This window comes from Kogia breviceps, chromosome 4, assembly GCF_026419965.1.
Source record: "Kogia breviceps isolate mKogBre1 chromosome 4, mKogBre1 haplotype 1, whole genome shotgun sequence".
Taxonomy (NCBI): domain Eukaryota; kingdom Metazoa; phylum Chordata; class Mammalia; order Artiodactyla; family Physeteridae; genus Kogia; species Kogia breviceps.
Genome location: NC_081313.1, coordinates 108965247 through 108986110, shown reverse-complemented (window position 1 = coordinate 108986110; position 20864 = coordinate 108965247). Strand labels below are relative to the sequence as shown.

Below are 20864 nucleotides of genomic sequence, written 5' to 3'. Positions count from 1 at the left end.
CAGGGAAGTCTCAGGGACTTGTCTTTAAATACAATTTTGAATATATGGCATAGTCTCCACAGAGATCCTGCCTCAGTGATTTAGCTAATCAAAATAATGGCCTTTCTTTAACATATTGATCATCTCCACCCCTGACTTAGCTATATATGATCTAAGAACCATGTTTAAGTGAACTCAGATTGTGATTTGCCTTAATGATAGACCCAATTTGGTATTCTTGGAGTGTTTTGGAGGGTGGGAGAAGAATAGGAATGATCTATGGTTGTCTTGTCCCTTAAATAGGTAATTCAAAGAGCCTTTCCTCTGACTTCCTTCTAGAGAAATGATTTACATACCTTATTAGCAGTGGGGCACCCTTTTTAAATTTTTTAATAAATTCTTAAATAACAGTGTTAATATTAATCTATGTTTGCCATGCAATAATTCTGGCCAGTGAAATTCTTTGGATGAATGCAACAAATTGAAATTTGAGGTTATGGGCAACAGTTGGTTTTTATATTTGGCTTAACATCTGGTTTATTTCTGTATTTGTTTTGTGTACCCATTTTTTAAAATGCTGCTAAGGTAATAAAGTTTAACATTGATTCAGAAGCTCAAGAAGGAGCAGTAGATAAATGTTGTTTGCATTCCTTTTTATAAATTGGGAAACAGGCAAGCAGTTAAACTCTGAGTTAATGTAAAAACTATCTATAGAACTTCTGGTTCCTCTGGTGAACTAGAATGAAGAAACCATAGAAGAAGAAACCTCTATTCCGGGAAGTAACAACAATAAAACAAGCTATCTTGAGCTGCTATGTTGTTCCTATAGCCTGGGACAGAAGAGAATTTAAGGATGATTAAATTTGGAAGAAAACTTCATTTACTTCTTTAATTTAACTCTTACCTCTTTCTCTCTTTACTCCCCATTCCTGTGATGAAATGCCAATAAAATTACAATATCCCCCCATTCCTATGATGAAATGCCCATAAAAAGAGCTACAGCCGAGTAAATGCTGTTGTGCATGTTTTTTCCTCTGCCTTTTCTCTCTCTAAACCTCTGGGTGATGGTGGACTACAACCTAGAGAGACTACCTACTCCCAGTGCTGAGGGTTTTAAAGGTGAAACTTTACTTCAAGGATTTTGTAATAGAGTGGCTACAAAAGGAAGTAATCAATAGGAGTTCTTTGGTTCCTGAGCTACTTGTTTATTTTCTAATTCTTCCTATATTTTTCTTTTTTAGGCAACACCTGAGCGTCTCATCATGCATTTAATAGAAGAGCATTCCATTGTGGACCCAACTTATATAGAAGATTTCCTTTTAACTTATAGAACATTTCTTGAAAGTCCTTTGGATGTTGGGACCAAACTATTGGAATGGTTTAAAATTGACAGCTTAAGGGATAAGGTTGGTTTTATAATTATAAAAGTCATGAAAGTGATTTTAACTTTTAAATTTTATTTCCCCAAATGCTTTTACAATTGACAAATTAAATGTTTATTTTGGTAAGATTCAATTGGCCTAAAAAGTTAGTGAATCAGTATAGACATATCTCTGCTTGGTTACTTTTATGACAGAATAAAATGTTAAAAAAAAGCAAAAACTGAAAGCAGGCTGTGGTGTAGCTATAAATTCAGAAGATGGATGATAATATTTTTACACTTTATCAAACTACTTGGTGGTTACTGAGGAGATCAGTAAAACATTTACAAGTCATTTAATAGTTTAGAAAGAATATTCACCAAGTAAATTTTTTCAAGAGGGCTTAGAAACAATCTAAATAGAATTAGAAATACATTGATTTTTGAGTTAAAGGCTTTATAATCATTTTAAAACATTTTATCTTTTTGACCTTAATTTATCACTGCTGTAACTTATTTTAATCTAGCTTTGAGTTTTGTTGGGTTTTTTTGCATTCAACATTGTTTGCTGTTATAAATAGATTATCTTACCTTATTTTATGGGGTGTTTGTACTTCTCATGGAAAGAATAGTGATACCTCAGCTACTGGTACATTATTACCAGTAAACTACCTCAGTAACAGGTAGGAAGTTAGTCATTTTAAGAAAAATAAAAGTAGGGCCATAATAATTAATAATAATTTCCTGGTGTATCTTTCTGAGTTATACTTTAAGGGAAATAAGTTAGATGTAGTTGGACTGTGGAATTCTATTGTCTTGGAAACTCAAGTGTCCAAAACTACAGGTTTGCCTTCCCCCTGACTTTGAAATTATATATAGTTACTTAGGTTGCTGAGGAAATAAAGTCATGCTAGAGAATGCACAAAAATATGATTTAGGGACAACTAAATATTCATGTGTAAAAGAATGAAGTTTGGGCTTCCCTGGTGGCGCAGTGGTTGAGAGCCTGCCTGCCGATGCAGGAGACACAGGTTCGTGCCCCGGTCCGGGAAGATCCCATGTGCCGCGGAGCGGCTAGGCCCGTGAGCCATGGCCGCTGAGCCTGCGCGTCCGGAGCCTGCGCTCCGCAACGGGACAGGCCACAACAGTGAGAGGCCCGCGTACCGCAAAAAAAAAAAAAAAAAAAAAAAAATGAAGTTTGACCTTTATACCATATTCAGTATTAACTCAAAATGGATCAGAGACCTCATATTAGAGCTAAAACTATAATACTCTTCAAAGAAAAAGAAGGGGTGAAAAAAAAAATCATGACCTTGGATTAGGCAATGGTTTCTTAGGTATGATACCCAAAGCACAACCTTGAACAATGGAAAAAATAGATATACTGAACTTCATCAAAATTAAAACCTTTTCTACATTAAAGGTACTATCAGGAAAAACAGGACAACACATGAAATAGGAGAATATATTTGCAAATCATATGTCTGATAAGGGTCTAGTATCCAGAAGGTATAAAGAACTCTTAGAGCTCAACACCAAAAAGACAATACAATTTATAATGGACAAAGGACTTGAATAGACATTTCTCCCAAGAAGATATGTAAATGGCCAGCAATCACATGAAAAAGATGTTCAATGTCATTAGTCAGGGAAATTGAAAATCAAAACCACAGCGATGATTTTGATCACACCCACTAAGATGACTTACAAAAAGGAAAGGAAATAACAAGCATTTTATGGGTGTTGATGTGGAGAAAATGGAATTCCCATACATTGCTTATAGTAATGTAAAATGGTGTAGCTGTTGTGGAAAACAGCGGTTCTTCAAAAAGTTAAACATAGAATTACCTTATAACCCAGTAGTTCTTCTCCTGAAGGATATATCCAAAAGAGCTAATAGGTGTGCAAACAAAAGTTTGTAGGCAGTGTTCATAGCAGCACTATTGATGATGGCCAAAAAGTGGAAACAATCCAAATGTCCATCAACTGATGAATGGATAAACAAAATATGGTATACCATATAATGAAATATTATTCAGTCATTAAAAAAACAAAATACTGATACATGCTGCAACATGCATAAACCTTGAAAATATTATGGTAGGACAAAGAAGCCAGTCATAAAAGATCACATATTGTATGAGGTATCCAGGTAGACAAATCACAGAGATGGAAAAGCAAGTACGTAGTGGCTCTTAGGGGCTGGAAGGAGGGTAGAATGGGAGGTGACTGCTTATTGGGAATGGAGTTTTCTTTTGGGGTGATGAAAATGTTCTAGAACTAGTAGTGGGGACAGTTGTACACAATTGTGAATGTGCTAAATGCCACTGAATTGTACACTTTAAAGTGGTTAAAATGGTGGATTTTATGTGTATTTTAGCACAATTTTAAAAGTATATGACTTAAATTACTTATATTGTTAGGCACTTTTTTTTTCCCTTTTTAATTTTAGATTTTGGAAAATTCTCTGGCTTATTTCTTTTGATCTTATTTTGGCTCCTGTGTCTTTTCTTAATATTCAGAAGCTTTTTATTATTATTAATATTTATTGGAGTGTAGTTGCTTTACAATGTTGTGTTTCTGCTGTACAGCAAAGTGAATCAGGTATACATATACGTATATCCCCTCTTTTTTGGATTTCCTTTGCATTTAGGTCACCACAAAGCACTGAGTAGAGTTCCCTGTAGACACATTATTTAATTCAACCTCCATTTGTTAGTTTTTAACTTTTCTGTTAATCTGTGGCACAAAGTAATAAATCAGTTCACAACTTTGAAAATACACAGTATTTACAAAGGAAGTTTCAGATTTTTATTATAATTTTAGTGAAACATGTTCTCAGCTAAAGAAACACTTTTGATATTTGCCTGCTCTTGGTGGCTTGCATTTTAAGATACTGTCCAAAATATACATCCCATGTACTTCATACATGTTAGTAGTATACAGGCTTGTTTTTTCAGTGAAGGCAGTCTTGGCTTTCTCTGTTACTTGTGTATGTAAGGAAGCAAAAGCTCAAACTAAAACATGCCTCTCTGTTAGAATGAGCCTTTTGTGTGTGAGTGGGTGGGCAAAGGGATTAGCCGTAAAGCTCAATTCCCCCTCGGTTTAAGACATGCTTTTGGAACCTACTTTTGCAGAAAGAATGCCTCTTGTATAATCGTATGCTGCCTCTTCCATGTTTCCGCAGGTAACACGGATTGTATTATTATGGGTAAATAATCATTTTAATGATTTTGAAGGTGATCCTGCTATGACTCGATTTCTGGAGGAATTTGAAAAAAATCTGGAAGATACAGTAAGGCTCAGAAGAATTTTATCTTCTTCAGAGTTTAGGGATTCTTACCAACCTCCTACCCCACCCCCAAAGAATAGCAACTCAGAACAGCTTTCATCTTCTCCTGTGTCTTGATTGCCTGTTCTGAGAACTTCTAAATCTGTGTTCTAGACTTCTGTTCATCCTCTGCTACTTCAGCCCAAACAAAAATCATGCTTCTTCCACAGTCTTCACTGATTTAGGCATACAAATAGACATACTTTATCAGATCTACTTTAGACTTTCTAAGTCTCCCTCCTGCATGTGATTTCACTTGTTCTTAATATACAACACCTACGATTAATACCCTCAAGGTCTTCTTAACTTTCATGGTAGCTATTTGTAAATCCATTTTATTCTCCCCATTAGATATAAAACTATGTCTGTTGTCTGCTCCAAGAAACTTGAAATTTTAGGAAGTAAATAATAATGCAGCTCAGGAGTCAGATTGCCTGAATTAACATTCAGACTTAACCACTTGGTAGATATGTGAACTTGGACAAGTTTTCCAACCTTATATGCCTCAGTTATCTTTTTTTTTTTTTTTTTTTTTTTTTTTGTGGTATGCGGGCCTCTCACTGTTGTGGCCTCTCCCATTGCGGAGCGCAGGCTCCGGACGCACAGGCTCAGCGGCCATGGATCACGGGCCCAGCCGCTCTGCGGCATGTGGGATCTTCCCAGACCGGGGCACGAACCCGTGTCCCCTGCATCGGCAGGCGGATTCTCAACCACTGCGCCACCAGGGAAGCCCCCTCAGTTGTCTTATTTTATAGACAGTAGCCTCTGGATTGTTGAGATTGTTGTGGAGATTTTAGTGAATTAATAAACATAAGAATCTGCCAGCAAAACCTGGCACATAGCAAATTTTCAAGAACCATTGTTATTACTCATATAGTACAAGTGGATTAAGTTGAATAAAGGGGGAAATTGGAAGATTTTTTTGTCCCTTTCCTTACCTCTTGGTTCCTGTAGCCTTTTCAGCAGCACATCTGCTCTATGTGAAATGGGGGGAATGAACAAGGAACTTGACTAAGGGGCCCATAGAGGCTCTTCCAATGCTGGCTATGTAAATATTCAAGGGGCTTATGGAAAATAGAAACTGCCTTACGGTCATGGGATTATTTTCCCCAGTAATCGAGTCAGTCATCAAGTATTTATTGAATTCTACTTTATACTCCAAGCTGTTATATAGGATCACAACAGGTGTAAGACTTGGTTCCTACCCTGAAAAAAATTTAGCTTCTTGTTATAGACATGAGATTTACTTAGTACACTATTTGAGAATAGTTAAATATTAAACTGATATTAGAACCCGAAAGTTAGAATATTACTAAGTTTAAGGAAGATCTAAAATAATATAAGAATAATATTTCTAGAAGAGATGGAGACTTGAATGTGTCTTTGAATGTTAGACAATGTTGAGAAGGTGGTTCAAGTCCTTTAAGGTTTTAAATAAAGGTTTAAAAAGATTCTGGTTTTATGTAACAGCCAGGAGATAAGCAAGATGGTAATAACAGAATATGTATTAGTAAGGTTCAGAAAATGAATAAGAAATTTTTTTTGTCATCCCTCTCTAAATGAGACATCACTTTGAAATCTCTTCTAACCTTCTCTAGAAACTTTAAAAAAATCAGGGCTTCCCTGGTGGCGCAGTGGTTGAGAGTCCGCCTGCCAATGCAGGGGACACGGGTTCATGCCCCGGTCCGGGAAGATCCCACATGCCGCAGAGCGGCTGGGCCCGTGAGCCATGGCTGCTGAGCCTGCATGTCCGGAGCCTGTGCTCCGCAATGAGGAGAGGCCACAACAGTGAGAGGCCCGTGTACCGAAAAGAAAAATCATATTAAGAGATCTTATTCTTGAGAGTGCTCTATGGAATGTTTCCCTCCTTCACTTTTATTTACACCTATTTATATGTTGTTTATTTCCTCTATATTTTAAATATAGCTCTAATTCTAATAATTTTAAGGTGATTTTTAAAAGCCTATAGGAATAAATATATACATTTATATATACCTTACCTCTTTCTACTTTCTAGAAAATGAATGGTCATCTCCGGTTATTGAATATTGCCTGTGCTGCAAAGGCTAAGTGGAGACAAGTTGTGCTGCAAAAGGCTTCCCGGGAGTCCCCTCTGCATTTCAGCCTAAATGGAGGAAGTGAGAAGGCATTTGGTATTTTTGTTGAAGGTGTAGAACCTGGTAGCAAAGCTGCTGATGCAGGACTGAAACGTGGTGATCAGGTAAGTAAATAACAACCCCTTAAAGCCTTTTTATAAGTAATAGGTGTGCTACATTTTTCCTCATCTGCTATTTCTTCAAGTAAGCATGGTAAATTTCAGGAAGTATTTTTTAAGCTTCTTTTTAGAGGTAGTATTTTTTAAATCGTTTATTTTAAAAATGTCTTTGTCATATATCCATTACTTTTAATGGTAAATTTGATCTAGTACGTCCAGAAACAGCATGGTAGTCTGGCCACTATCAACCTGAATGGTCCTGCATATCCTCCAAGGATTAGGAAGCTCTATCTGTTGGCAACTTCACAGTATTCCAGAAAGATCCATATGAGAATTAGCACCCTACCCTTGCATGTTGTAAAGGAGTAAGCACTTCTGTCCTTCCTCTAAGTGGCCTAAGATTACCATAAATGATGGTTTTGGTTTAAATAATGTTCATATGGTAACAGAATTACATCTATAAGCAGAGTGAGCTGGCTGAGGGACTAGGAAAAGGAAGGAGACACTGGGCGTAAGTTGATAGGGATTTATTCTCTCCATGTAGGCATTAGTTAACTATAGAGCAATATATTTCAAAAACGAGATTACGGACAGCCTTTTTACTAAAAAATACAATTCCTAGACCCACCTCAGTCTTAGTAATCATATTAATCACATTCTGCAGAGGTGAAGACTGGAAGTCTGTATTTTGAACAAAGCTCTCTAGATAATTCTCATGCACACCAAAGAGTGTTTTCTCATCTAGCTGAATCACTTGGGAAGCTGAATTTGTTCCACTTAAATATTTTGGTTTATTCACACATTCATTTAGAATGTGACTTTATTTTACTTTTAACCAAACCATGCTGTCATTTTTTTAAAATTAAGAGGGCATTCACAGGGACTTCCCTGGTGGTTCAGTGGGTAAGAGTCCATGCTTCCACTGCAGCGGGCACAGGTTTGATCCCTGGTCAAGGAACTAAGATCCCGCATGCCACGAGGCCAAAAAAAAGAGGGCCTTCACATTATGAAAAGGTCTTCACTTCAGGACAGTAGCTCTCAACCAGCAGTAATTTTGTCACCCAGGAGACATTTGGTGATGTCTAGATTTATTTTTGATTGTCATGACTTGGGAATTACTACTGGTATCTAGTGGATAGAGGCCAGGGATACTGCTAAAGAGCCTACAACACCCCGTGACAAAGCAGCCACCACAACAGAGTTATCCAGACCAAATATTAATAGTGCAAGGGGTTAAAAAACTCTCACATAATAAGTAAAATGTATATCGTAATAAAATATTTTAAAATTTAAAAAATGATGTAATTTTAGAAAAGAAACTCTGATATAAAGTTTTAATGATACCCTTCTTCCCCTAAGGGAGTTTTATAGAATGGAGATTTCTGGACCTTACTCAGACTACTCATTAAGAATATCTAGTAGCAAGGAACCTGGAGTCATTATATTTATTGTTCTAGTATTTTTTGGTAAATATATTTAAGGATCTCGTTCTTCACAGGAAGGAAAAAAAAAAGAAAAAGAAAAATCCAGTGGTTTCATTCCTGACAGAGGAGAGAAATTTATCATGTTTTTACTTCTTCCCTCAGTCCTCCCAAGTATGGTTGAAATTATCTGAGATTTTAGATCTAGATTATAAGTCATTTTTTAACATTATGGATGTTCTCTTTTAAGAGTACTTTGACATTTGCATTAAGTTTCATAAGCCTATTATTAACAATCATTTAGATATTTGCACCTGCCTTACTGATTTCATTGATCACCTCCACTTCATCTATGCCCATATGTCCCCATTATTTTATCTCACGATTGTCTTCTAGTACCTTTTCTAGTACTTTTTTCAAAAAGGGTAAATGAGTACTATAACTTTATGTGTCCTTACATGTCTTGATGATACTTTTTTGTTCAGTGGAGTGTAAAAATCTTTTATCACAGTCATTCTTCCCTCAGAACACTGAAGTCACAGAAAAGTATTACATCATTTAGTGTGGCCCAAAAGAAGTCCAAACCATCCTTTATTTTTCTTTTCTAGGTACCTCTGGTTCTCCTCCTCCCCACCCCCCAACACCAACCGCCACAGTGATCCTTATGGAGTCTTTGTTCTAAGTCTTTGGGAATTCAGAATTTTGATGGGATCTTTTTAAAAAAAAAAAAAAAAAATCTATTTATTTATTTATTTATTTACCTGGTACTAGATGATTCATTTCAGTATATAGACTGAAGACTTTTTTGAACTCTGGGGATTTTACTTCTGTGATTTTTTTTTTTTTTTCTTTTTCTTTTCCTAATATTTTGTTTCTCACTCTTTTTATCCTTTTGAAATGTTTGTGTCAGTCCTTGAGATCTGTCCTCTGTGCTGCCTTTTTTTTCTCATTGTGTTTATCTCTTTATTTTTTTTTCCTTGGAATTAGTGCTTTTTGAATAAGCTTCCTGATGATTCTGAGGTGCAGCCAAGTTTGTGAAGCGCTGATGTGAATGATCAGCAGTGTCAAATGGAACAAGACCCCATCACAGTTGTGCTTGTTGCTTTTTGACTGCCTGATTCAGTCAGCGGCAGGAAATGATATTAGATGTATTTAAAGTACCACTTTTAAATGAATTTTTCTCTCTTTCAAATGCAGTAAATTTGCATTTAGAATACTTGACTAAAATTTGTACATACACAGATGATAATTTTTATGAGCTGATCTGACACAACTAAAAATTTTCCTTCATATATAAAGCATTATGTTTTGAAAAAAATTTTTTCTAGTATGATCCCAGAGGGAATGAACTTAAAAAAAAATGTTTATAGTAGAGGTTTAGGAAAATACCACAATACAGAGAAAAAAAATTAGATAGTAATTCCACTATTTAAGTTTTATTTTTTCACCATTAAACTTAAGATTGCAGAAATAACTAATACTGTTTTTGTCTTAATTTGTATTTTTCAAACACTTTTCTCAAGATAATGGAAGTAAATGGACAAAACTTTGAGAATATAACGTTTGTGAAGGCCCTTGAAATTTTGAGGAATAATACTCATCTTGCACTTACTGTAAAGACCAACATTTTTGGTGAGTTTTGTTGTCAAAAGCTATCTGAGCCCTTTTGTTTGGTGATACAAAAGAAAAAAATCACTACAGTGAAAGGGAGGATAGTAAAAATACTTAAAACATGTTTCTATCTAAGCTTTTTGAACATTTTTAGGATCTTTAGTGCTGAGATATAGTATTCTGTATTCTAGAATTTTTATTTGTATTTAATTATTTTGAAATCTTAGTTTTAAAATAGGTGTACAACTACACTTAGTCATTTATGAAATGTCTACTATCTATTATGTACTGTACTTTGCCTGGAGATACTGAATGAAACTTAGATTGATCTGAATGAAACTGAGAAGTCATAGTCGGGCTTTTTTTTCTCCCTGCTAACGTGCAAATCAGTCTACTTCTAATGTTTTAGCTAGCTTTCTGAAATAATAATATGAATGCCAGATTAGCTGTTTCATGGAAATAAATTGAGTAAAATATTGAATTAATTAATCAGTGAATTGCTGGTTTTTAATAACAGTATACCTTTCTTTGTAAAAATATTGATTACTGTTCCTATAATCTGTTTTGATAATGTTACTATTTGAATGAAGGAAGGACTAAGCTTGTACTTTTAACTTAATCTGCTATTTGGATTTTTTTTTTTTTTAACTTTTGGAAGACTGTGACTTCATTTGATTAGATTTCATAGGATTTTCTCTGAAATTCTGAGGAGGGCAACAATTTTTTAAAAAGTAGCAATTTAAAACTATCAAAGAAAATTTAAGAGTCCTTATAAAGTAGGAAGGAAAAAAATTTCTCTACATCATTTAGGTTGAAATTTGGGGAATAAGAGTTGAATTTTAAAACTGTGCTTGTGGAAAAGGAAGTGTGTGTGTGTGTTTTCCCCCCACTTTGGCTTCTCCTTATCCTGCACTTAGTCATAATGAAAAATGAAACATTTAGTGTTTTTCCTCTTTTCACTTGAGTCCCTTTCACTGAATTACATCATGCTAAATCTGGCATATAACAGTCTATTGGCAATTTCCAAATATTATATAAGTTTAGCATAGAATAAGTAAACCTTAACAGTTTTTGGATTTCCTAGACTTTCGACTAGTATCTAGAAATATCACCTTTTCGGTTAAAATAAAAGGTTTCTGATTTTGAAAAATATGAAAGCAGAGGTTGCTCCGACATGTAAAGCATATTGTTTAGTCTCTGTATTCTGTTTCTCCAGCTCTGTTTCATAGGGTTCTTTTTTTTTTAATTTTTTTGGCTGCGTTGGATCTTCATTGCTGTGCGTGGGCTTTCTCTAGTTGTGGTGAACAGGGGCTACTCTTCGTTGCGGTGCGCAGGCTTCTCATTTCAGTGGCTTCTCTTGTTGTGGGGCTCAGGCTTCAGTAGTTGCGGCACGTGGGCTCAGTAGTTGTGGCTTGCAGCCTCTAGAGCGCAGGCTCAGTAGTTGTGGCACACGGGCTTAGTTGCTCTGTGGCATGTGTGATCTTCCCGAACCAGGGCTCGAACCCATGTCCCCTGCCTTGGCAGGCGGATTCTTAACCACTTTGCCACCAAGGAAGTCCTTGTAGGGTACTTATAAGCATCAGTACCTTTAAACTTTTTTTGTTCCTGGCACATAATAATTACTAGTATCAAATGTGGTTGTGTATAAAAACATAGAGGTAGTATAATGTAGTGGTTAACAACATGGACCCTGGGAGATAAAATTGATCTGAAGGCTGCAAGAGGAAGAGAAACCACAACCTCCAAACTCTTTGGATGGTGAGAAGCAATTGCCCAGCAGAACCCTAGATTGGATGTTGCAGAGTGTGGGAGTTATGTGGTGCTACAGAAGGGGGCCCATACCCTCAAAACCTCCTTCCTTGCCCCAGCCAGAGTGTAATCAGCCAACATTCTCCCCATGCAAAAAACACCACAGAGTATCTCAAAGAAATATTAGTAGAATATTTGTTGAAATGGAGCATTTTAGTCTGGATGTGTGGTGCCTGGAATAAAGTCCCAGTAACTCTGGCATTATCATGAAGCAAAGTTGAGCGGTTAGGTCATCCTGCATGGAATTCACAGTCAGAACACCTACAAAAAGAAGAGCTGTGACCAGAAAACAGATTTGTTTAGGTGATACTGGGTACTTGGTCATTTTGTGTTAATTAGAACTGACAGCAAGGGATCACCAGTTATAAGAGAACCAGGATTATTGAGGGGTGATGGTAAAGAACCTAGTAAGTGAGTTTACAGATTTTGGAGAAAACAGTTAATTTGAGGAGGAGAAGAAAGCCATTTCTAGAACTCTGTACAGAGAGATTTAAAAATTCATTCCTTAAAACAAGAACAGGGTATTTGGAAAAAAGACAGTCACTGAGAAAAATACCTCTTGGGGTTATTTTAAATATGCAAAGAAATATTTTAGTAGAAAAGACAGAAACATTCAGTAGAAGGAATAGGTAACTTGAGAAAATCAACTTTATAGAGCAAAAAAAGACAAAATGCAATTGAACACTATTCCAAGAGATCTAAAAGAAAGTGTGAAGAAGAAAGTATTTAGGAAACAATGGCAGAGGCCATTCCAGAATGAAAGAAAGATGTGACTCCCAATTCAAAGGACCACCTATAATGTGAGCAAAATTAGTTTAAAAAACTTGTCTTCTATTTCTAGTATTGACTGAGAACAACTAAAGGAGCTGGCTAGTGAAGAGTTACCTGCCATTGAACAGAGAAGTTAGATCTTAAAGTGGTAAACTGGAGCCATATCTGCCCTGGAGCATTTACCAGTACAGAAAAAGCAACTGAGAGACTGAGCTTTTTTTTGGCAAAAGGCTCCCACAAAAAGGTGAAAGAGTTGGAATACTGCACTTGTTAAAAGCACAAACTCTGGATGTGTCAAATCCCTTACCACTTATCCTGAGACTTGTACACCTCAAAGGATGTTTTTTTCCCCAGGGCTGTTTTCCCATCCATAGAACGTAGTTGAGAGAAGGAGCTGCTGAGAGAAGGTTCGTAGTGTAGAGCCTACCAAAGGCCAGAACACTCTAGCATAACAACATTTGTTCCTGATTGAGAACTTGAGTATCTAACTCTGAAGAGAATGTGGACTGTACTCTAGGCAACTCAGAAGAACCTCAAGTTTTGACCTGGCCCTAGGTCTCCAGTACCTGGCAAAAGAAAATAGAAATCCTCTTTAGAAGATGCTAGCAGCAGCCTATTATTTGTAAAAATAAGTTTCCAAATACGGAGTCAAACAATCAAACATTGTGAGGCCCTTTTAAAAATCATTTTAAGCCAGAAGCAACAGAAACAGAACTGTAGGAGCTCCAGAATATTAAACACAGACTTTAATGTGCTATTTGATATGTCCTTATGCACCTGAAGATAAAAAGTAAATTAAGGATTCTAGTTCCGGTTAAGATGGAGTAAACACATGCTACCCTTCATTTCCCACTGAACTCAACAATAAAACCTAAATAAAAATCATGATCCATCTATTTGAGAACTCAGAGAATTCCAAGTACCACCACCAGAAGTGAATTTACCATTTTTTTTCACTCCCATATACCCTGGACTGGACTCAAGGCAACATGAAACCTGGATGTGAATATTATGGTGCAGACCTAGAAGGACCCTGAAGCAGCCTGATGTAAGGAATGGGAAAGGAAACTCCTAAAGCTCAGACAGGGGGAATTCCCACAGATTTTTTTTTTTTCACTCTTGTTTTCTCCATATTCTCAGGCCCCAGTCTCCAAGCAATCCAGTGGCATTGACTGACAAAATGTTCCTCACCCTTTAGTGAAGCAGTGGCTCCAAGAAAACAAAGCCAGTGTCACTGCTTTTTTCCCCCACTGTCTCTGTCCCCCTCTACTTGGCCCCTAAGGCAGTGCAGTGGACGGTTTCCCTCTGAGGTCCAAAAAAGGGGGCCTAAGGAACTAGAAAGTACCAGGTTGATAACTAAGATGGAGAAAACAACCCCATAAAGTTGTTTATGAAACCCTGGGCTCACCCCAATCCTGTAGGTGCGTGAATCTGATCCTATTTAGCATGTCATAGACTTTGAGAACTGGCCCAAGCAGACCTCTACTCAGGTCCCAGACTGACCACTAGGTGGTACAAAGTGGACAGATCTGTATAGCACTGCAGAGGCTTTGAAAATTGAACACTGGAACCACAATCTGCAGAAGGCTAAACAAAAATACCAGCATTTCCCATAGGATGCAAATACGACTCAGAGCAATTTAACTATAACAAGGATTCGTCACAGTTGTCTTTGTATTTATTTTGTATGGGGTTTGCTCAGCATTTGAATTTGTGCATTGTGGTTTGCTTATCAGTTTTCAAAATTTCATGGCCATTATTAATTACTACTGCCCCTTTTTCTTTCCCTCCCATGTGGGAAATCAGTTACTTATATGTTAGAAGATTTGCATCCCATCTATCTCTTACATTCTGTTCTATTCTTTCCAAATTTTTCTTTCTTTCAGTTTGGGTATTTTGTAATGACCTGTGTTTAAGAAAGTAATCCTATTTTCTTTTGTATCCAGTCTACTGATAAATGCATGCACTGAATTTAATTTTAGATATTTTTTAGTTCTGGAATATTCACTTGAATCTCCAGTTCTCTGTTGCACTTCATCTTTTTCTTCATCTTTTCATCCACTTTATCTCTTTTCCTCTATGTTCTTTAATATATTTATAATGGTTATTATAAAGTCCTTGTGTGTTAACTCTAACATTTGGATTATCTTTTATTCTGTTTTTCCCTCTGGCTATTTTCTTTCTTTGTGAGTCTTAAAATTTTTATTGTATGCAGTACATTGTACATAAAGGAACCTTAGTAGTGAAATTAATATTTTCTCACAGATAGGATTTGCCATTTCCTCTGTTTAATCAAATAGGGTAAGGGGAATTAAGCTGGGTCAGGCTGGGTTGCAGAATTACTTACTGTGTCCATTGGGTTTCAAGTTGAGAGACTTGTCATGTGCTTGATTGTAGGCCCCTCCTCTAATGGAACTTTGTCTCTAACCACTGAGAGATTGTGGGAAATTTCACTCTGCTTATTCAAACTTGTCCTCCTACCTCCTTCCCCATCTCCATCTCTTGATTCAGAATCTGGTACCTTTCTGTCTCCTTTTTTTGTAGGTTTTTCCCTTCAGAGATTTTGAGCTTAGCTCTTTAGCCTCCCACCCCGAGCAGATAAATTTGTTGTGTGTTTGTTGGAAGTCTCTCCCTGTTGTGTGACTTTGTCTCCTGAGTACCATGAGATTCTAAGAAATTTCCAGCCTCATGCCTTGTCTTAATAATAGAGATATCTCATGAAGAAAAGTGACACTGCTTTGGTGCCTCTCTGTATTCTAGTTTTCTTGCCAGTACTTGGAGCCATCAAAAGTTCTCTTTCCTCTAGTAGAGTCCTTCTACCTGAGCCTCACCTTCTGTTTATATTTAGATCAGCAAATGTCCCTAGAGAAGAAAACAGCTGGCAATCTCAGTTTACCCTGTTCCTGCTCTGGAGTTTTTATTCATCCATTCCTCTTTTCACAACTTTCTAACATCTTTAAAAATCACACCACTCAGATAATTTTATTATTAGCATTTTAATTGTTTAATAAAAGTAATACATGTATGTTTTGCAAATTACAGTACTAAAGAAAGACACCCAGTGGGACCATATTTTGTACAGTATTCTATAACCTTTCCACAGCAGTTCATACAGGTTTACTTCTTGTGTAATTGTTATTGCCTCGAATTCCATCACACTATTATCATAATCTATTGATCTGATGTCATATTGATGGATGTTTTAGGTGGTTTATAGTTTTTGCTATTTACAATGATGTAATAATCCTTTGTACTTACTTTTTTTTTTGCGGTACACGGGCCTCTCACTGCCGCGGCCTCTCTCGCCGCGGGGCACAGGCTCCGGTCGCACAGGCCCAGCGGCCATGGCCCATGGGCCCAGCTGCTCCACGGCACGCGGGATCCTCCCAGACCGGGGCATGAACCCGTGCCCCCTGCATTGGCAGGCTGACTCCCAACCACTGTGCCACCAGGGAAGCCCTGTACTTATCTTTTATGTTTATATAGACATAGCTATAAGATAAATTCCTGACAGTGGAATTACTTTTATAGTTACTAGGGTTTTACTTTCTAAAAGTTTCCCCAGTCTATGTACGCTTCGTTCATCAATGTATGAATGCCTCTGCAGTGGGTATAATCAACTTTACAGTTTCTGATATACAGTCTTTAATAATGAAGGAAGTTGAGCACTTTTTTTATGTGCTAACATTTCTTCTTTATGAACAGTCTTCATGTGTCCATTTTCATGTTGAGTTATTCATCTTTTATTGATTTGTTTGAATGCCTTATAAATAAATAACAGTATTTCTTGGTCTTAAGGGTTGCACATTTTTTCCCCAGTTGTCTTTTGACTTTCCTTGTTTGTTCATTTGTTTTGGGTTGTGTGTGTAAATACACATACACACATACATATATGTAGAGAGAGAAATCTTTAATCTTTGTGTAGTCAAATTTATTAAACATTTCTTTTATTCTTGGACACCTTCATTTTTGATTCATATATTATATCTGATATTGATGTTTAATGGTATTGTAATTGTATTTGCTTACCGACATTAATTTTTGTCCCTCACTATTTTTTTTTTTAGTTTAACACAATCATTTCTTTATCTACAAATCACAAGCTCTGCAGATTTTTACTTATATACACAAGTCCAGTGAAGATATAAACTACTTTTTACACTCTTGAGTCACCTTACATACACACTACAGCCAGGGATATCTGCTGCCCAGACATTTCCTGTTGCTCTTAACAGAAAATTCAAGCTCTTTCTCTACCTTGTTCTTCAGTCATCTTCATTTTCTTGAATTTTCCTTCTACTACAGGTACTTTAAACTTGAGATTTCCTCTACCTAGAATTAATCCTTCTTCTCCCTTTGCCTAGTTAAAATCAACTCACTTTACTGATCTCTTCTTAACACAGTGACTTAATGAAGGACAATTTTCCCTTTCTTGCTCTTTTAACTAGTTCCTTGCGTTATGTTCTCTCCATACCATATATCTTTGACTGACTGTTTCACAACAGGAGGAATCTGCAAACATCTAGCATAGTGCTTGACATGTTCATAGGTCAGTAAATATTTTTTGAATGGATGAGTATCTTGATTTTAGCTCAAAAAAGCATTTTTATTTTTACCACATGGCTTAAAATAAAGTGAAATTTTTTAAGACGACTGAAAAGAATTTACTATATTTTAATCAAGCAAAGTATCTGTGAAAGGTGACTCCCAAAGATTTCCGTTATCTTGAAGACAGAAACTGTGCTTTCCATAAGCTTGCCTGGATCTAGGCAAAGAGATTGCTAGAAATGCAAATCCCCACTGTGCTTGTACTTTCCTTAAGGATGAAGTATAACTCACTAGACTTAGGCTTGATAGAACGTTATCTACAAATGCTTGGTTTTTTACTTCAGACCACTGTAGTGAATGCTTAGTGGCTTTCACTCTACTGAATTAAGTCTCACAGATGTTACCTTGAGGAAATTGTCATATATTACAAAATTTAGTACTATTTGTTTCTGGTAAAAGTGGGTCCAGCAGAGCTCTTCCCATTTTGTTGATGGCTAAATTTTACAAAACTGGGCCTGACTTAAAGTACTTATATCTCATCTCAAATGATGAGGGATAACATATAAATAATACAATCTAAATATCTATTTGTGTAAAATCTGGGTTGATTAGCAATTATATTATACTGCTTATTACCTAAATAGGAACCTTGGGCTTTTGAAACATGCTGGCAATCTGCCTCCTTCATTTCTGTTTTCCCCAGTGAATTTCTTTTATCACTATTGGACAACATCATAAGTACAGTCAGGTATAAAAGCTGAAAAATGGATATAGCTATTTAATAAAGGATGAGTATAAATTTCGTAATGAAATGAGTTTTAATGGATGAGGCTGTGAAAGGCCTAGTGATAGAAAGCAACTATGTTTATTTTTAAAATTTGTTGTGGATATAAAAACTTTCTAATGAGAAGAAAAGAAATGACAATTTTATTTATTTATTTCCACAGTGTTCAAAGAGTTACTTACTAGGACTGAACAAGAGAAATCTGGTGTTCCTCATATTCCCAAAATTGCTGAAAAAAAAAGTAATCGCCACTCAATCCAGGATGTACCAGGAGATATTGAACAGACATCACAGGAGAAAGGAAACAAGAAAATAAAAGCAAATACTGTTTCAGGTGGAAGAAACAAAATCAGGAAGATTTTGGATAAAACACGATTTAGTATCTTGCCTCCAAAACTGTTTAGGTAGGTAACAGCAATCTTAGTCATGTAGGCATTTTCCTGTTGACTGTAAAGATTTTTGTGGGAGAAGGGAAGTTTTTTTTTATACAATTATTGCATCATAAAATCTACAAGCAATCCATAAATAAGTAAGAGTAAATTCTAAATGTCTCCTCACCACTTCTAAGAAGTTACTGCTGTTAGATTATGTATTCTTCCATTAGCCTTGTTTTGAATTTTAGAAAAGATTGCTCGTTTTATTTTATAGAATCTTTTTTTTTTTTTTTTTTTTTTTTGCGGTACGCGGACCTGTCACTGTTGTGGCCTCTCCTGTTGCCGGAGCACAGGCTCTGGATGCGCAGGCTCAGCAGCCATGGCTCACGGGCCCAGCCGCTCCGTGGCATGTGGGATCTTCCCGGACCGGGGCACGAACCCGTGTCTCCTGCATCGGCAGGCGGACTCTCAACCACTGCGCCACCAGGGAAACCCTATGAAATCTTTTGTATATTTTTGATCCAGTATCAGCCCCTTGATCTACAAATTTGGACATCTTAAAACTTGGGACATATTCACTGATACTATTTTTTTGCCTTTTTAAAAAAAATTAGGGGCTTCCCTGGTGGTGCAGTGGTTGAGAGTCTGCCTGCCGATGCAAGGGACACGGGTTCATGCCCCAGTCCGGGAAGATCCCACATGCCGCGGAGCGGCTGGGCCCGTGAGCCATGCCCGCTGAGCCTGCATGTCTGGAGCCTGTGCCCAGCAACGGGAGAGGCCACAAAAATGAGAGGCCCTGGTACGCCCCCCCAAAAAAAAAAAATTAATTTCTTTTATTTATTTTTGGCTGCATTGATTCTTTGTTGCTGCATGTGGGCTTTCTCTAGTTGCGATGAGCGGGGGCTACTCTTTGTTGCAGTGCGTGGACTTCTCATTGCCGTGGCTTCTCGTTGTGGAACTCTAGGCACACAGGCTTCAGTAGTTGTGGCATGTGGGCTCAGTAGTTGTGGCTCACAGGCTCTAGAGTGCACGCTCAGTAGTTGTGGTGCACGGGCTTAGTTGCTCCGTGGCGTGTGGGATCTTCCCGGACCAGAGCTCGAACCCATGTCTCCTGCATTGGCTGGCGGATTCTTAACCACTGTGCCACCAGGGAAACCCTATTTTTTTGCCTTTTAAATCACCTTTCTCTTATTGCACTATTTATTCCCTCCTGAATTCTAAAGCTGACCTTTTTAATCAAATTTTATTTCTATTTTCAAAATGAAATGTCACAAAAACTGAGTAAAACTTCAGGAACTTAAATGCAAATTAAGGCCTGTAAAATACTGATAAAATGAATACAGTGTCATGACTTGGAATTACTCTAGTATATATTATATCTGTGTGTATTTTATATTATCTGCTTTCTAAAGTAATCACAAATGTTCTAATCAAATACAATACTTAGCACATAGTAGTCACTCAGTATTTATTGAAGTAAGACAGTGAATCTAGTGGGGAACAAAAAAAGCATATTCAAAGAAAATACTTAATTTGGGGCTCCTGAGAGTTTTTGGCACTGTTCCAGGTGATAATTATAGAGCTGGAAAGAGTTAGTCCCTACCTTTAAGGAATTCATAGCAGGAACCCTTTATTCTTCACACATTTATTATAAAATAGGCACAGTATCCAGAGACAGAAATATTGAAAGTAGAACAAGTTTCTTGCCCTGCGAGAGTTGATCATCTAAAAGGGAAAACTAGGCAAGTGGTCCATTACAGGGTGATAAATGTTTTGATGTGTACAAACGGAAGAGCAAGCTTGGTAGGTTTGAGTAGACTGTGTTTCTCAGTGCACACCTAAAGATGAAGCATGATAGATAGGTAAGTGAAGGTTTTTGAATATTATGCTAAAGATATGGACTTCACCATGTCATAATAGGGAGCCATCAAAGGCATATGATGTGGTAAGATTTGTGGTAAGATCTTTTAGGAAGATCTCTCTTTTAGCAGTGTTAGTGATTTGGAGTTGAAGGTGGAGCACAATGTAGCAGTAGTAGCAAGGCAATTAATTAGAAGGCAACTTGGAACAAGGTGGATGTCAGCTCTCATCTTTTAATTAAATATCTCAAGAATTTCCTGATCAGAAAATGCTCTTCTTCATGAGTTTTTATTTTCAATTCAGGGAAACACGTTTATTCTTCATTTAATTTGGGGCTCACAGAGGATTGAAACATCCTGAGGTGTATTCATAATATCTCTCGTTTCTAGAAAGTTTATTATTCATTTCTTTTTGAGTGAACTGTTCTCCTTGAGGTTTATAAAATATCATAACTTTAAAATAGCAAGATTCTTTTAATATAGAGCATACTGTAGTACGACAGCAGCATGGCAAACACTGTAAGAATAGGCTTGTTTTCACAAATGAGAATTGAATAAGGAAAATATTAGAGGGACCAGCCCACACTGAAGAGATTGGGGACAGTTTTGGATGACAGGAAGGGTGCATGAAGGCACTGAGGAAAAGAGAAAGGAATGGAGGACCAGAAGGCAGAAAAGAGTTCACAAGGGGAGTTCCTCAGGAGGTAATGCTCTGAGTTCCATTTCCAGAAAACCTTGGGTGTTTGGTCTGGAATACATGTATCTCCTTTAACAGGGTCTCATTTTGAACACATTGTGGCAC

At 36.9% G+C, this 20864-nt stretch overlaps 1 protein-coding gene across 18 annotated transcripts in view; it reads left to right on the top strand.

Annotated features, from left to right (window-relative positions):
- The window catches only part of RAPGEF6 (Rap guanine nucleotide exchange factor 6), a 249402-nt gene that overhangs the window by 141298 nt on the left and 87240 nt on the right, over nucleotides 1-20864 (top strand). For 17 of the 18 annotated variants that reach the window (XM_067031533.1, XM_067031538.1, XM_067031531.1 and 14 more), the window contains 5 exons: nucleotides 1221-1385; nucleotides 4527-4634; nucleotides 6688-6891; nucleotides 9830-9938; nucleotides 17993-18233. In XM_067031533.1, coding sequence (XP_066887634.1) covers nucleotides 1221-1385; nucleotides 4527-4634; nucleotides 6688-6891; nucleotides 9830-9938; nucleotides 17993-18233 — 827 coding nt within the window. The remainder of the gene's footprint in view (nucleotides 1-1220; nucleotides 1386-4526; nucleotides 4635-6687; nucleotides 6892-9829; nucleotides 9939-17992; nucleotides 18234-20864) is intronic. The other variant, XM_067031535.1, reaches the window with a different exon arrangement.